This window comes from Saccopteryx bilineata, chromosome 4, assembly GCF_036850765.1.
Source record: "Saccopteryx bilineata isolate mSacBil1 chromosome 4, mSacBil1_pri_phased_curated, whole genome shotgun sequence".
NCBI lineage: Eukaryota > Metazoa > Chordata > Mammalia > Chiroptera > Emballonuridae > Saccopteryx > Saccopteryx bilineata.
The window spans coordinates 3,347,905-3,365,719 of record NC_089493.1 but is presented as its reverse complement, the minus strand read 5'-3'; the positions used below and the strand labels follow the sequence as shown (position 1 = coordinate 3,365,719).

Below are 17,815 nucleotides of genomic sequence, written 5' to 3'. Positions count from 1 at the left end.
TTCATGTGGCCACATGGCTTTTGGACTCTCATGCAGTACAGTATCTTAAATTGATAGTTGGCTACTTTGAGCCTGTCATTATTTTTTTTCTGAGAATTTTAAAGCCATGAGCAAAACTCAGACAGCCCACAGTTCTAATTACCATTGCCTCAGTGCAATTAAAGCCCCCGCTCCCCACCACCTCCCGTATAAACCCATGCTTCACCTGCTGCCTGTACCACATCCTAATCCCTGCTTGGTGCATCACTCTAGCTGTCACAGGCCAGGGTGCATCACCAGCTGACCCACCACTGACAAGAAGCTTCTTACCATGGGGTCTGAGAGATGTGTGCCTCTATCTTAGACTCCTACCTTGAAGTTCCCTCTCAAGGGCCACTTCTGGCATCAACTCTCTTCATTTAGATTCCCTCCAAAAGCAGGATCATGGGACATGATCTTGTGGGCAAACAGTTTATATTTGGAGGTGTTGGGAGGGATCAGGGAAGAGAGAAACGGGGTGGGGGGATCCCTTGCCAGAGTGCGTTCTTGAGTGATCTGTTGTAGGAGCGCTCTGAGGAAGAGCAGAGAACGCACCGCGGAATTGTCCGGGATGCACGTGTCCCTGGCTCCGGTTCCTCGCTGCCCCAGGGTTGCCTGCAAGCTCCCTCACTTCTCCAGGGCTGCACATGTGACAGCGAGGCTGAGGGAGCTCCAGATGCATCCCAAGCAGCAGCAGCAGCAGTGGCAGCTGCGGAGAGCCCAGGGTAGAAAAAGCAAAGGCTGTGCCGTGCAACTGAGGCAAGGGGCAACCAGGCTCCTCCTGCACAATCTGCTGGTGGCTGGAGCCCTGATGAGAGCACAATGGTGGGCCCGGAGTTCATGAGTTCAGGGCATGACATATAGCTGACTCAGTGCTAACTGTCTCAAAATGCCTCAAGGCAGGGGTGGGGAGTGTAGAAGTATGTTATCCGCAAACAAGGATGAGTCCATTGCTTATTTCCTTTTCTTATCTCATTGCTCTATCTGGGCTGTCCAAAAATAACAGTGCTGAGCCACAGAGGTAAGAGCTGGCCTCCTCTCCCTTCATTTCTGACTAGCAGAAAGGCCTTGACGGTGCACCATTCCTATGATGTCTACTTACGTTCTCTAACCCATATTCTTTATCGTAATTGGAAGTTTTAGTCTGTTTATAAATTACCATGTTTCTGGGAAACATCAACTGGGGTTTTTTGTTTGTTTGTTTGTTTGTTTCTTTGTCTCTGATAAATTCATAAGGTTTTCCTCCTTTAGTCATTGTTGATGGGTTTCCTATTGATAAATCATTCTGTGTCTCACCTCGTCTCTGACCACTCTTCTTGCTGCCTTCTAGACATAATGACCTTCTCACTGTTTCTTTTTTTTTTTTTCTTTTTGTGACAGAGAGAGAGACAGATAGAGGGATAGATAGGGACAGACAGGAGGAAGAAAGATGAGAAGCACCAATTCTTCGTTGTGGCACCTTAGTCTCCTTAGTTGTTCATTGATTGCTTTCTCATATGTGCCTTGATCAGGGGGCTACAGCAGAGCGAGTGACCACTTGCTCAAGCCAGCGACCTTGGGCTCTAAGCCAGCGACCATATGGTCATGTCTATGATCCCACTCTCAAGCCAGCAACCCCGTGCTCAAGTGGGTGAGTCTGTGCTCAAGCCGGCGACCTCAGGGTTTCAAACCTGGGTCTTCTGCGTCCCACTCTGATACTCTGATATCCACTGTCCCACCACCCGGTCAGGCCCTTCTCACTGTCCCTTTAACCTGCCAATAGCTGTTCCATCTCTGGGCCTTCACATTTGCTGTTCCCTGCTCTTGCCATGCTGTTCCTGCAGATGTCTGCGTGGCTCACTACCTCATTTCATTCAGGTCCCTTGCTCAAATGTCACTTCCTTTAAAGGAGTCTTCCCTTACCAACTATTACAGGGGGACCTGTATCCCTCCCCCCCCCAAAAATTCATTTATCTTGAAGCCCTCGCTTTCAGTACCTCAGAATGTGACCTTATTTGGAAATAGGGTCATTGCAGGTACAATCAGTTAAGATGAGGTCCTACCGGAAGAGGGCGGGCACCTAATCCCACCTGAAGTGTATCCCTATAAAAGGGGTCAGACATGCATACAGGAAGCATGCCGCGTGAAGATGAAGGCAGAGATGGAGCGGGTGTTTCTGCAAGCCAAGAAATGCCAAAGATTGTTGGCAAATCACCAGAAGCTAAAGGAGAGGCAGGGAATGGATCCCCCTCCTGGCCTCGGAAGGAACCAGCCGGCTGACCTCTTGGTCTAGGACTGGCCTCCAGACCACAAGACAAGCCATTTCTGTTTAAGCCACCCTGTGGGTGGGACTTGGTGTACAGTAGCCCCAGGACCCTAGCACATCTACCTATGAGAGGACTACGAAGTCAATATGAGTTTTTGGAGTATACAATTCCACCGATGACAGACCCTTCCTGCTCAAGCTGCTATAGCCGAATACCATGGACTGGGCCCTTAAACAAAAAATATTTACATCACTATTCTGGAAGCTGGGAAGTCCACGGTCAAGGCGCTGGCAGATTCAATGTCTGGTGAGGGCTCAATTCCTGGGTCACAGACAGCTGTCTTCTCATGGTGTCCTCACTTGGTGGAGGGGAGGGGAGTACAAATCATTAGGAAATGACTTATGTGTTTATGGTCTTCCTCACTCCGGTGTAACCCCCAGGAGGGTAGAGACTGTCTGTTGCTCCCTGCTGGATCTACAGTGTCCCGAGCAGTACCTCCCACATGGTCGGTGCTCCGTTACAACACTTCAACTATGACCTTGGTTTGAAATGTGATTCCCCCCCACCAACGCAATGGAACACGTAGGGAAAACTCGGAGCGTCGTGTGAAGTTTGCATTCTGTGTGAGTCTGTTTGCGAGAAACACTGGGTGAACACAGAGCGCTCCTCTGGTGGAACCGAGGCGTATGGGACGGCACAAGACACACGCTGCAGACGCCACACAAAACAGACGCCACAGAGGCCGCCTCGCTCCCTCCTCGCCGCTGTGCTGTGGGCCACGCCACCCACGGGGATCCTTCCAACTTCCCCACCGCCTCTCGGCTCACGGGCTGCAGCCCTTCCGACGTTTGCTTCTGCAAGCCCACATCAGGCCTTTTCGGAGAAAGTGCCATAGCTGTTGTAAGTAGTTGTGTGTCATTTCAAAATTGATTTGGGGGGCGGGGGCAGGGAGAGAGAAGCTTCAATTTGTTGTTCCACTTATTTATGGGTTCATTGGTTGAATTTAACACGTACAGCTGTGCCCCTCTTTCTTTTTTAGGTTCCTATATATTTTTCATGTGTTGCTGAAGTATTCTGAGTGTCCTCCCCAATCCGTTTTCCCCATAAATCCCACGGCTTTTGTTTCACCTGGCACCCTGAATTTTAGGAATGCGTATGATACATCATAGCAAAACTGGTCGTATTAGTTGAGTGGTTGAGTAACTGCTTGCCTTTCTGAACCAAACCTTAATTTATCCTGGTGTGTGTGTGTGTGTGTGTGTACACACAAATATATATATATATTTTTTTTTTCAGTATACTAACTAATGAAATAAATTTCCTAGTTGTTTGTTGAGGCTGTGGCATCCAGGAGGTTATAGAACGTGGTACAGAATGATGTAGGGGTGGGAAGGACCCCAGAAAGCTGTCATTATTCTTGCCTAAGACCCAAACACTTGAGAAATATGACGAAGAGAACATGTATATAAAAGTGTTACCCTGTCACAAATGGTGTCTGGTTTGGAGCAGATGGCCACAGCAGGCAGCACTAGTGGCCTTCCTAACCCTAAATCCCACTTTGGGCTCACCTCCCCAGCGGTAGACAGACGCAGTGAGTGTGGCCCCTCGAAGCTCAAGGAGATAGAAACGATTTCACTCTGGGTGATGGGTAGGCAACACAATCGACAGTTCAAATGCTACAGAAACGTGCCCCTGACACCTGTGTCCTCTTATTGATCAATGTCACCCTATTCAATTTAATTTTCTGAACAAAACTAAAAAATAAATAAACTCAAGGCAGAGAACTGCAGGGAGCAAACTTCACACCATGGTCCAGGTGCCCCCTGTCCCCAGTCTCCTGGCCTGGTCTCGTTACCTAGGTCTTGTCGTGCCAGGGAGCCTTTAATCGTCCTGAGCCTTTGGCCCCAGGCTGCAGGGAAACTCCCTGACATCCAGCCCCTTCCTGGCTGGGAGGAACTGGGGTCCCAGCCCCTCTCGGCACAGAGATGGGCCAGCATTCCTGGGAAAGAGGCTGCCGCTGGCGTCTGCAGAGAACAACCGTGTAAAACTCTGGAAGGAGCAGACAAAGGGCCCCTGGCAGGCACTGGAGACAGCCAGCAGGCAAGGCACCTCTGCCCACCCGTGCCAACAGTGACGGCATGCAGACACAGCCATTGCAAAGCAACAAAGGAGGTTAGAAAACCGGATGAAATCTCCTGAAACTAGAAACTCTGAGCAAACGATTACAAAGTCTTTTATTGTGCAGCTGCAATGGTGGAAAATGGGAAATGCCCCAAACTGAGAAGTCGCTGAAAACCTCCCAGGAAATTCACAGTCTGGGTAATGAGAGAGAGTTGTCTGTCAGAACCGAGACTCCCACACAAAGTGCGACCCTAGAAGGGCCCTGTTCTCCTTCAGTGAGTGAGTGATTCAGAGAATTCCCAACCATCAGCAAAAGGAGAGGAGAAAGAAACTGTCCCCACCCAGGGTTCTCACTAAGACAAAAAAATAAAAGGGCCCTGGCCGGTTTGATCAATGGAAGAGTATCAGTCTGGCGTATAGATATCCTGGGTTCGATTCCTGGTCAGGGCACACAGGAGAAGTGCCCATCTGTTTCTCCACCCCTCCCCCTCTCACTTCTTTCTCTCTCTCTTTTTTTCTCTTCTTCTCCCCTCCTGCAGCCATGGCTTGATTGAAGCGAGTTGGCCCTGGGCACTGAGGATGACTCCATGGCCTCCGCCTCACGTGCTAAAAAATGGCTCTGGTTGCAATGAAGCAAGGACCCCAGATGCACAGAGCATCGCCCCCTAGTGGGCTTGCAGTGTGGATCCTGGTCGGGGCTCATGTGGAATCTGTCTCTGCCTCCCCTCCTCTCACTAAATAAAAATAAATAAATAAATAAATAAATAAGAGAGCTTCCCTAAGATTTGTAACAAGGGCCCCATGGGAAAAAGAGAAGGGACTGGGTATAAATCACACAGCCATTTGAGGTCCTGGGAACACGCTGGGAAATTCACTTTAAGTGGGCCCAGGCAGTTGGTCCTTAAAGATGCCAGCAGTCAAGGCCACTCCTCTGGAAGGCGCACCTTCAGGCAGGTGTCTTGTCATCCTCTGAGGTAAAGCTCAGGGTTCAAAGTTACAGGACACAGGAGGGGACTTACGACCACGAGTAAGAGCCAGCACAAACAGTCTCACCTCAGGCAGTAGGACGGCCAGGCAGAAGACATAAGATCAACATGTTTAAAAAACAACTAGATTGGAGATGAGAAACAATGTGATACTAATAAAAAAAAGTCTGGCTTTTGTAGACTACACCTATCACCACAGTGGGAAGCATTGGGACCGATGAGGATGTCAGTCTCTTCTGGTGGGGACCCAGCTCCCACCCAGGGGCCCGCTGGCTGCTCAGAACTTTCCCTTCCTGACCACCTGCTCTGTGGACATTAAGCTTCAGCTTAGATTGGAGATTCCCTACCCGTTTCCAGTAATAGCACTCACCTGGCAGGGTTTCTGCTGGGGGAGCCTGGCTGAGCTGGTACACACACACACACACACACACACACACACACCCCTGAGTCTCTGCTGGGGGAGTCTGGCTGAGCTGGTACACACACACACACACACACACACACACACCCCTGGGTCTCTGCTGGGGGAGTCTGGCTGAGCTGGTACACACACACACACACACACACACACACACACACCCCTGGGTCTCTGCTGGGGGAGTCTGGCTGAGCTGGTACACACACACACACACACACACACACACCCCTGGGTCTCTGCTGGGGGAGTCTGGCTGAGCTGGTACACACACACACACACACACACACACCCCTGAGTCTCTGCTGGGGGAGTCTGGCTGAGCTGGTACACACACACACACACACACACACACACCCCTGGGTCTCTGCTGGGGGAGTCTGGCTGAGCTGGTACACACACACACACACACACACACACACACCCCTGGGTCTCTGCTGGGGGAGTCTGGCTGAGCTGGTACACACACACACACACACACACACACACACACCCCTGGGTCTCTGCTGGGGGAGTCTGGCTGAGCTGGTACACACACACACACACACACACACCCCTGGGTCTCTGCTGGGGGAGTCTGGCTGAGCTGGTACACACACACACACACACACACACACACACACACACCCCTGGGTCTCTGCTGGGGGAGTCTGGCTGAGCTGGTACACACACACACACACACACACACACACCCCTGGGTCTCTGCTGGGGGAGTCTGGCTGAGCTGGTACACACACACACACACACACACACACACACACCCTGCCCACGCTTCCCGCCTTCCCGCCTTCCCTGCAGTCATTCCCCCAGAGCCCACGTTTCTCTAGCAAGTCAGCTGAAAAAAGTTCTCATCGCTGCCCCTTTGCACTACACGTGTATTCAAAACACCTCAACTCAGGACAAAATATCCAGTTTTCTGCTACAGTTGCTTCCAATGAAATAGGTGCAGGGGAGAACAGACAGGAGCTACTTGGATCCTGGTGACTTGCTTGAGGAAGTCCTATCCAACTCTACACCCAAGTGTGGATTGTCTTGTGTTTGTGGACCTGGAGTTTTTTTGTTGTTGTTTTTTTCACAGATGTTCACCAAGGAGTGGTGAGCCTTCGCCATGGTGCCGGGTGGGCCCCTTTTGAAGGTGGAGGGGTGCCTGGTGAAAGAGTAGTGCATCAGCCGCCCCCGGCCCCCAGGGGCTCTCAGGGAGGTGGGTTTTCAGAGAGGAAACTGATTCCTCAGAGCCCCATGGACCTGCCCTTGGAAGGTGCTGGCTGCCCCGGCGCGAAGGTGCGGGAGGAAACGGCGCAGGGTGGTGGGAAGCCGTCGTTCCCGGAAATCCCAGACCCAGTGAAAGAGCCCGAAGTAATTCCCGGCGTGACTTCCCTTGTTCAACCCGTCAGTTAATCAGCAATAATTAAGAGCCTCGCACAAGGCAGACGTCCCGGAGGCCAGGCCGCCCACAGGGACCCTTTGCACATCCGACTCCTTCTGGGACTGGAGCGGGGAGGGGACCGGGCGCAGCGCCAGCGGGGGCGCGAGGCAGGGGGCGCCCTGGACACCCGCCCCGCTTGGCCGACCTTCTGGGCCACTCTCTTCACCCGGTGGCCCAGGGTCTGCGACCAAGTCCGGGCGTGGGGACCCTCTAGCGGATGCAACTCAGCACGCCGCGCCCCTGGGCCCCAGGCCGGGCGGGGTGGAGTCGGGGCGGGCTTGGCCCGCGTGAGCGCGGGGGTGGGGTCTGCCCAGCCTCCGGCGTCCCCCGCACCGGCCCGGGCCTCTGCCCTTCCTCCCGACTAGCGGCTGCAGCGCAGCCCGTTTCCTTCGCCGCCGGAAGGGAGGCGCCCCCGCCACGTCCGCGCGTGTTCCTCCCTTCCCCGCTGCCGCCCCACGTGACCCGTGTCCCCGGGGCCGCTCCGACGGGCGGGTTCCCAGGAGCTGCAGAGGATGCAGGGCACAAGCTTGGCAGGGTGTGTGGGCGCCACTCAGAGGCGGGGACCCGTCCTGAAGGTGCCAGGAGGCTCAGGCCAGTCCCTGCACCGCCCACGTCCTCGGTGCTCTGCGCTCAGATACCAGTGTCTCCTTCGTGGCCACGCCTGGCCGGCAGGGGAGAGCACCCCGGGAGTTGGAGGGGCCTTGGGGGCCGGGCCAGCCCTGGAGGTCACAGGCTACAGCTGGCGTGGGTGGCTCAGGAGTGGGTGCAGGTGGAGGCAGCTGTGGCTGAACATCAGACATTTGAAAATGCTTCTAAATTTACTAAATGAGAGAACTCAAGATCTCTGTTTTAACTGTAGTAGCTAAACTTGCCTTGGGTTTGTTACTTTCTCCAGTTCGGTGTTGACTCAACAGTTCCTTAATATCTCTGCAGCTAGTCAGTGCTTTTATGATTTTTTTTAGGCGAGAGGAGGGGAGATAGGCAGACTCCCGCATGTCCCCAACCAGGATCCACCCAGCAACTCTATCTTGGGACAATGCTCTAGTACTGAGCTATTTTTAGCACCTGAGGCTGATGCACTCCAATGGATCTATCCTCAGCACCCAGGGCCACACTCCAACCAATGGAGTCACTGGCTACAGGAGGGGAAGAGGAAGAGAAGGGGGAGAGGGAGGTGGGGAGAAGCCGATGGTTGCTTCTCTTGTGTGCCCTGACTGGGAACCAAACCCAGGATATCTATACGCCAGGCCAACACTCTTATCCACTGAGCCACTGGCCAGGACCTTAAGATTTTCAAAAATATTTTATCCAGCCCTTTAGTTGTTTTCATCAGGAAGCTTGGACCAACTTTAGCCTGCGGCGATTTGCGATGAGTGTCTGTGAGGAGAATGCCCTGCTTGACTTCCCACAGGGAAGTCACTGTCTCTATGTGCTGCCTGAAATGCTAAACGGAGTGAAATGATGCCCAAAAAATTAGCCAGGAGATATATATATATAACTAAATAGTAATCGCTGGCTTACACAGGTGTGTTGGTTGGTATCTGTGAGACTGTGCCCCGGGGAGGCTCAACCCCACTCCAAGAGGTGCCCACCCTTGCTGGGAGGAAAGAAAAACGAATGTTTGCTATCCATCCCCCTTTTAGCCCCCAGACAGGATTCCCAGTGTCTACAATCTCCAGGAAATCTCCTAAAGATTTTCAGCAGCCCCAGGTCAGGGACTCTGGGCTTTCCCTCCCCACCTGTGCGCCGCATCCTGCTCCCGACGGGCTTCTACAACTATCTGCCAGGAAGCCCTCTCTTTTTCCCCCCTAACTTGACAAATTGATACTTTTGTTTAAAAAAAAAACCCAAAAAACAATAAAAGTCAATTAAAAACAAAAATGGAATAAAAATAATAAAGTACAATGTTTTATTAGATTTGACAGATACAAAATCACATTTCACTACTGTAATTAAAGCAAATATTTTGTTGAGGAACATAAAAGAATTACAAGTACTGGAGGTGTTTGCCATTTGGGGAATCAGTTACACCCTAACTAGCCCAGCATTCAGAAGGAAACAGCTACAAGTGAAATAGTGACTCCAACTGCAACACTTACAAGCACTGTTTGGATAAACACCATGCAGGTCGGTAAAACTTTATTGTGGCAAATGAGCCTCCTTCTGGCTGGTGATTGGTCTAATCCAGATCGGATTGAAGCAATGGAAGGAGACCATTGTTTAGGGAGAAAGTGATTGAGGACAATGAAGTAGGAAGAGGTCATGGCCTGGGGACACCACTGGAAAGACAGTGTGAGGACACTTTCCCTAGAAGCCCAGAAGGACCCTGCCCTCCTTCCCTGCAGCCTGTGGGGGCATTTCCTCTCTGCCTACAAGTGCCCCCCACGCTGCATCTTTTCCCACTTTGGGAACTTGAGTTTTCTTGGATCAAGTCTTATGAACCACCCTGGCCAGCTGGCTCAGCGCTAAAGCATCGGCCCAGCATGTGGAAGTCCCAGGTTCGATTCCCGGCCAGGGCACACAGGAAAAGTGCCCATCTGCTTCTCCACCCTTCCCCCTCTCCTTCCTCTCTGTCTCTCTCTTCCCCTCCCACAGCCAAGGCTCCACTGGAGTGGAGTTGGCCCAAGCGCTGAGGATGGCTCCATGGCCTTTGACTCAGGCTCTTGAATGGCTTCAGTTGCAAGGGAGCAACGGCCCCAGATGGGCAGAGCATCGCTCCCTGGTGGGCATGCCGGGAGGATCCTGGTCGGGTGCATGTGGGAGTCTTTCTCTCTACTTCCCTGCTTCTCACTTCAGAAAAAAAAAAAAAGTCTTATGATCCATAGGGATGGGTCCCTGGACTCAGAGCAGCCTCCAGGGCAGGCAGGGGGAGTCCGAAGGACAGGATAGAGGTCAGGGGTGGCCGCCCCATAGTCCAGGGTCTCAGGACTGGGGAACAAGACTCTGTCCCCACACAGCCCAGTGCCTACTCAGAAACCAGCCTCTGCCCCCCACCAGAGACTGCAGTTTGATGAGTCTGAGCCTCTTAGGAAGAAGAAAGAATTTTTGATGCAGAAGGTAATGATCTACTTTGGAGTGCCAGGCTGGCCAGGTAGAGGCCTGAGACCCTTGTTCAGGGCCCAGCCACCATGTGCCATCAGTGGAGGGCTGAGCCTCCGCTTTTTCCCATATCCTTGTGAAAGTAAAGACCCAAACCTCTGTGGAGGAGGAGAGAAACAGCCAAGACACAGAGCCAGTCCCCCGGTGCTGAGGACTGCTGTCTTGCCTGGCACCCTCTGTTTTGGTTTTTGTTGGTTTCCAGGAGATCGGGATCCAACCATCAGTCATGCTTCTATCAGATCACATACAACGTGAACGTAAATCCAGAACGTCCATAAGCACTCCTGCACATGTGAACATTTTCTCTCGTCAAAGATGGGCAGAATACACAGGTAAAAATTTTCAGTTTTCCTATTTAATTTAGGAGAGCGTTGGAATGCCTAAGGCAGCCCGGGAACTCCAAGGTCAGCCGCTGGGAGTGCTGCAAGGGTTTGCAGAAGGTTTAGGGACAGTAAAGGGGCCACATCCTCAGGGTCTCACAACCCCCTCCCCTGACCTAACTCCACTCCATACTGTTATCTGGGGCTGTCAGGGGGGCCCAGAGCCCACCGGACCTGAGCTTTGAGTTCTCTGATGCCGGGACTGGGGCCAAACTGGGGAGGAGCTGGCGGAAGGAGGGAGGGCGCTCAGTCCTTGTTAGGGGGTGGGGTGGGAGGAGGGGCTGCAGCCTGAAGCCTGGGCTTTTGGCGCCCTCTGGTGGATTTGGGGGCACCCTACAGAGCACTACTTATAGCACAAGAGACAACTGAAGACTTGTGGGGAGGCTGAGGGGACAGGACAGTCCTGGGTTTGTCCCCACACCAACACTAGAGAGCAGGGTGACTCTGAAGGAGACCTTCTCCCCTCTGAGCCTCAGTCTCCTCATGTGTAAAAGTGGTGGCAGTTGGGAACATTTCAAAAGGTTGTCGGGGAGGAGGCAGAGCTGATGAGACTGGGAGTGACCTGACAACCACAGTCCCCTCCTCTGTTTCCCAGACAGACAGACAGACAGACGAAGGGGCCAAGTCCCACAAACAGAAGGCCACTCCGTCCAGCCCAGTCCCCTCCAGCCTCTGCCAGCAGCTGCCGGGGCTGTGTTCCCACAACCAGCACTTTCTGACACGATAAGCACACACTTGGCAATGTGGGTGTCATGATGGCGCAGTTTTGCAAATAGCTTTGGCTTAGTAGGACAAGGGTAGGTGCTCAGATCTGATTCGATGTTCAGTCTGTTGTGCTATGATGTTGTTTTGGCTGAATGCTTTTTTTTTTTTCATTTAAAATTAATGATTAATGTTAACACAGTATACATTATCGTTATTTTTCTTGTTGCTGTTTTCAAATTTATAAAAGCAAGTTTACTTAGAAAGTCACAGAGGCAGAAGTGAGCCAGCTGGGCTACGTAGGCTTCAGGAAACAAGTTTATAAGAGCCAAAGAACGGTCCTTGGAGTTTAGGAGAGAGAAAAGCAAAGGTCACATGCTTGGGGGGGGGGGGGGATAAAGGGAGGGCAGAGCAGGGGTATGCTCCAGAGGATGAGAGAGAGAGAGAGAGAGAGAGAGAGCCACACTGAGTGTTATTTTAAAATAAATTAATATTTTGTTGTTGTTTTGTTTTCTACAGAGACAGAGAGAGAGTCAGAGAGAGGGACAGACAGGGACAGACAAGAACGGAGAGAAATGAGAAGCATCAATCATTAGTTTTTCGTTGTGACACCTTAGTTGTTCATTGATTGCTTTCTCATATGTGCCTTGACCATGGGGCTACAGCAGACCGAGTAACCCCTTGCTTGAGCCAGTGACCTTGGGTTCAAGCTGGTGAGCTTTTTTGCTCACGCCAGATGAGCCTGCACTCAAGCTGGAGAGCTCGGGGTCTCGAACCTGGGTCCTCCACATCCCAGTCTGACATTCTATCCGCTGCGCCACTGCCTGGTCAGGCTGATTGCTTTCTCATATGTGCCTTGACCGTGGGGCTACAGCAGACCGAGTAATGCCTTGCTCAAGCCAGCGACCGTGGGTCCAAGCTGGTGAGTTTTGCTCAAACCAGATGAGCCTGCACTCAAGCTAGCGACCTCGGGGTCTCGAACCTGGGTCCTCTGCATCCCAGTCCGACACTCTATCCACTGCTCCACCACTTGGTCAGGCAAAATAAATTAATATTTTGAAATTAATAGTGATTTATCTGAATACTAATTTATTTTTTCAAACTTATTTATTCATATATTAATAATATATATTATCATTTCCTTATAATTATTTAATAAATACTAATTTTCCATCTTAATGAATTACAATGATTTTAATGAATAAATATTATAAAGGAATTAATAAATATCTGTTTTAATTTTCTTTTTTCTTTCTTTTTTTTTTTTATTTCTGAAGCTGGAAACAGGGAGAGATAGTCAGACAGACTCCCGCATGCGCCCGACCAGGATCCACCTGGCACACCCACCAGGGGCTGACGCTCTGCCCACCAGGGGGCGACGCTCTGCCCCTCTGGGGCGTCGCTCTGCCGAGACCAGAGCCACTCTAGCGCCTGGGGCAGAGGCCAAGGAGCCATCCCCAGCGCCCGGGCCATCTTTGCTCCAATGGAGCCTCAACTGCAGGAGGGGAAGAGAGAGACAGAGAGGAAGGAGGGGGGTGGGGGGTGGAGAAGCAAATGGGCGCTTCTCCTGTGTGCCCTGGCCGGGAATCAAACCCGGGTCCCCCGCACGCCAGGCCAACACTCTACCGCTGAGCCAACCAGCCAGGGCTGTTTTAATTTTCAATATGGGATTTCTCTCAGCAGGTAGAACCCAGAAGCTATAGCTCTTTAGTCCAATCATTAAGAGTAAAGGGGTCCTGAGAACAAAGTGTTTGAGAAGCGCTGGCCGAGAGCACAGGTCCTGTCCCCCAGGCCAGCGAAGCAGTGTCCACTTTAAAGCAACTGAAGCCACGCTGAGTCCCCCAAGTCCCTGCCCGAGTCACCCACCAGGGTGGTAGCCTGCCCACCACCTCTCCTGGAGGAGTACCTGGAGCCTCAGACCCTTGGTCACCTTGTCTGGAACTGGGCAATCAGCAGCAGTGACAGCCACTCCACTTGGGCTCAGTCTCCTCCAAGCCCAAGGAGCTATGTGACTTCTCCTGCCTGCTTGGGAGATGGAGAAAGCTTATGTGCACTTGTGAGCCCCACATCTGTGAGCCCACGAGCCCCAGGTGCCTCTGTGCACCTCTGAGCACCAGGTCTGTGCCCCTGTGAACTTCAGGGTGTGTCTGGGTCTGTGTACCCAGGAGTGCACACAAATGAGGTCTAGGGCAGTAGCTTCCAGGGCAGCTGGGACACCAGGAAGTTTCCCAAGTCCCCCCCCAATCCTCCCTGGGGTCCCTAGGCAGCCTGCCAGGGATCCCCGGGAACTGTGGGAAGGGGTCAGGGATCCCTGGGAACTGTGGGAAGGGGTCAGGACGGAAGCACTCCAGGGTCCTGCCCCATCAGCCTGGCAGCAGAGGGTAGGCAGACCAGCCTTTTCCCCCACCCCCAGCGGGTGGTGGTCTTGCATTGCCTTTACTGTCCTGCCAGCGACCCTGGGCAAGTCCTTGCCCCTCCCTGGCCTCAGTTTTCCTATCTGGGAATGGGGGGCATGGAGCCATGTGACTGCAACCCAGGTTTCCTAGTTCCTGGCAGTGACTGACCCATAATCCCTGGTGGTCTGTGCTCTCCATGACGCCCTGTCCCACCTGGCCACTGGCACCACCCCACCTCTCCCCTCCCTAACCTGCCCCTCATCCTGCCTGGTACCTCAGCAAATCAGGAAACCTGTCACCGAAGGAGGCCAGCCAGCTGTCCACAGTCTCTGTGGCCTTCCTCTCCTGGAGCTGGAAGATTTCCCGGATGTGCTCCTGCAGGTCGACCAGGCCAGAGCCCTGCAGGGAGCAGCTGGGGGTGAGCCTGGGCCTCGTCTCCCCAGGAGGACCCAGTCCACCTTATCCAGCCCCCCCCCCACAGGCCCCTGGGCCAGCGCTGCGGGGAGGTGTGGGGTCCTGCTGGTCAGAGCTGGTGTGCCGGCCTCCTGTTGCCTTCTGGGCGCCCCAAAGCTGTCCTGGCCTGCGCCCTGCCTCCTCCCCAGCTCCTGACCTCTCCACCTTCTCCTTAGCATGGAGTGAAAGCAGGTGCCCCCTCTCCTACCCTTGCGCTGGATTGGAGGTCCACACTGGCAGGCCTGAATGTGATCGGGTAAAGCTGGCACATCCCGAGGGGCAAGGGCAAGGAGCAAGGTGGGAGCTGGAAAGGGGAATGGAGCCCGCCCCCACCCCCGCCCACCCAAGGGGTCACAGCTCACCCCACACTGCTGGAAGGCACTGTACAGCTTCCAGGTGTCTGCATCCACCTGATCCTGCAGGTGCCCCCACGTCCCAGGGGTCAGTGTCCTGAGATGGGCAGCCAGGGCCTGAACGTACTCTCCAAAGACCACTGCGTACAGAAGTTTCAGAAGGCTCTGCCCCGAAAAGACAAGAAGATGGAGAGACCACGTGAAAGATGTCCCAGGACGCTGTCCTTCAGGCCTCAGCCCCGCACCCCTGGGGATGGGAGGAGTGGGGGCAGGAGGTTATACAACCCCCCCCCCCACCTTGTAGAAGCCTCTAAACAATGTGCCTCAAGGGTGGCCTGTCTCAGCTACTGGGAATGACCTCCAGCAAGTCACGTACCTCCCTGAGTCCACCTCCCCCTCGGTACAGCACAGACGGCCAGAGTGACCACAGGGGCCATCTCTGGCTCTGAGCCTCGCTATTGGCCAGCTGGTTCCCACACCCCTCTGAGGCCCAGCCCACACTGGGAGATGTCAGATCGCAGGGGCCAGCCACCAGGCAGAGCTGACCCCCAGGAACCAGCCCACCCTCTGCTCCCTCCTACCGCGTAGAAGGGAGTGGGCTTCATGTTGAAGCAGTGGTCCAGCCTCTGCCACAGCAGCTGCAGAGCTTGGACCAGGTCCTTCTGCTTCTCCCCAAAGTGACCCCTCAGCAGACTCTAGGACAAGAGGGCCGATGTCACTGCAGCCTGGGCCCACAGGCTGGCTGGGATCCATCCGGCTCTCTCCCACTGTCCCCACCAGCCCTGTGGCCCCTCCCGCTCCCCTCTGGGCACACGGTCCTGAACCAGAAGGGCCCACACAGGGATCACCACCATCGGCCCCATGGCTCTGTCTGCCCTCCTCTGGCCAACTCCCAGGAGCCCCCGGGGTTCAAAGTGCAGCCCTTGACTGGAGCTCCTCCCCAAGCCCTCTCCCTTGGTCCCAAGGGCTGTGGCATGGCACCAGATCCCCCATGATGCTTGCTCCCCGAAGATCACAGAGTGGGGGGAGCATGGCTGGACACCCCAGCCTTGCAATGCCATCACAGCCTGCTCAGTTCTCAGTGAATGCCGGAGCAGTGGATGGGCAGGGAGGCAGGAACAGCCGTAGAGCCTGCTCAGTGTTCAGCTCAGGGACCTGAGCAAGTCCTCTCCTCCAACACGATGCAGCCTGGTCGGCATCTTCTATAGAGTAAGGCCCTGGCCAGCTGGCTCAGCGGTAGAGCATCGGGCCCGGCATGTGGAAGTCCCAGGTTCAATTCCCGGCCAGGGCACACAGGAGAAGCACCCATCTGCTTCTCCACTTGTCCCCTCTCTCCTTTCTCCGTCTCTCTCTTCCCCTCCCGCAGCCAAGGCTCCACTGGAGCAAAGTTGGCCCAGGCGCTGAGGATGGCTCCATGGCCTCTGCCTCAGGCACTAGAACAGCTCTGGTTGCAACGGAGCAATGGCCCCAGATGGGCAGAGCATCGCCCCCTGGTGGGCATGTTGGGTGGATCCCAGTCAGGCACATGCGGGAGTCTTTCTCTCTGCCCAGCCTCTCACTTCAGAAAAATACAGAAAAGAAAAAAAAAGTGTGATGTGCCCTGGCCAAGTAGCTCAGTTGGTTGAGCATCATCCCGGTACGATAAGGTTGCAGCTTTGATCCTTGGTGAGGGCACATGCAAGAATCAACCAATGGATGCATAAATAAGTGGAACAACACACCCATGTTACTCTTTTTCCTTTCCTCTCACTCTAAAAATCATTAAATACATTCAAAAATTAAAAAAAAAAAAAAACATTTAAAAAATAAATGCTGCCTGGCCTGTGGTGGCGCAATGGATGAAGCATGGACCTGGAACGCTGAGGTCATCAGTTTGAAACCCCAGGCTTGCCTGGTCAGGGCACCTATAGAAACAACTATAGTTGATGCTTCCTCCTCCTGCCTCCCCTTTCTTTCTCTATCCCTAAAAATCAATGTAGCCTGACCAGGCAGTGGCGCAGTGGATAGAGCATCGGACTGGGACACAGAGGACCGACCCAGGTTCGAGACCCCGAGGTCGCCGACTTGAGTGCAGGCTCACCAGCTTGACCACGGGGTCACTGGCTTGAGCATGGGATCATAGACATGACCCCACAGTCACTGGCTTGAGCCCAAAGGTTGCTGGCTTGAAACCCAAGGTCATTAGCTTGAGCCTAAGGTCGCCGGCTTCAGCAAGGGGTCACTTGCTCTGTTGGAGTTTCCCAGTCAAGGCACATATGAGAAAGCAGTCAATGAACAACTAAGGTGCTGCAACTATGAGTTAATGCTTCTCATTTCTCTCCCTTCCTGTCTGTCTGTCCCTATCTGTCCATCTCTCTGACTCTCCCTCAGTCTCTGTCAAAAAAAAAAAAATCAATGAATAAAATCTTTTATAAATAAATAAATGCTACATCCAATCGATTAACTGTAGCTGCCTGGACCCTGAGCTCTGGGTCCCTCCCTTCTGCACCTGCCCTGGGAGGAGAATACTCGGGCTGATTAGCAATGTCCACCATGGCTCAGGGGCAAGCAAGGGTCGTTGGAGCTGTGCCTGTGCCCTCCTGGGGGGAGGAGGCCTCTCTAGGTCTCGCTGACCCAGGTGCTCAGCTCTCTGCGGAAAAGCCAGAAGCCAGCGGCAGCTGCCTCAGAAGCCGGTCCCCACAGTGGAGAACGGGTCGCTGGGTAGAGCTGCCTGAATGAAGTCCCCCCTCCCCAGCTGGCCCTGAACCCTGAACCTGACAGGAAACTCCTGCCTGTGGTTTCCACATCCTGGGAGGCCACGTTGTCCTCGCAAGAGTGTGGCCCCAGGGTCAGGCCCTGGGCACGTGTCTTGAAAGCAGCCCCAGCTCAGGGGGAGGCAAAGGTGGACCAGTCAGAGCTGGGACCAAGGGTCAGGCCTGGGGGAGTGACGGTCAGGCCTCAGCTGGCCTGGCAGACTGGGTGCTTTCACACGTAGAAGAGAGATGAAGCAGGTCTGGCCCAGGCCACAGAGGGACCCAGATGTGGCCCCTGGAAGTGCTCTCAAGGATGGGGGGTAACCTACCCAGCCAGACAAGTTAACCTTGCCCCTCCCCCAGAAAAACTCCATCTTGGGGAGGGCTGGAGGCACGTTTCATGGCTGGCACTGTGCCACGTCTCGTCTCAGCAAAGTTTCTTCTGAGCTGGACAGAAGTCCAGGGACGCACACACAGGCGCCTCCAAC

The 17,815-nt window shown here is 53.8% G+C and overlaps 1 protein-coding gene across 1 annotated transcript in view; it reads right to left on the bottom strand.

The window, feature by feature from the left end:
• Positions 1–9,138: 9,138 nt before the first annotated feature.
• The window catches only part of LOC136335920 (uncharacterized), a 32,808-nt gene continuing 24,131 nt past the window's right edge, over positions 9,139–17,815 (bottom strand). The window contains exons 8-12 of the mRNA XM_066277150.1: positions 15,177–15,290; positions 14,605–14,760; positions 14,064–14,188; positions 13,300–13,418; positions 9,139–10,732 (exon numbers count right to left, since the gene is read on the bottom strand). Coding sequence (XP_066133247.1) covers positions 13,343–13,418; positions 14,064–14,188; positions 14,605–14,760; positions 15,177–15,290 — 471 coding nt within the window. The 3' untranslated portion in view covers positions 9,139–10,732; positions 13,300–13,342. The remainder of the gene's footprint in view (positions 10,733–13,299; positions 13,419–14,063; positions 14,189–14,604; positions 14,761–15,176; positions 15,291–17,815) is intronic.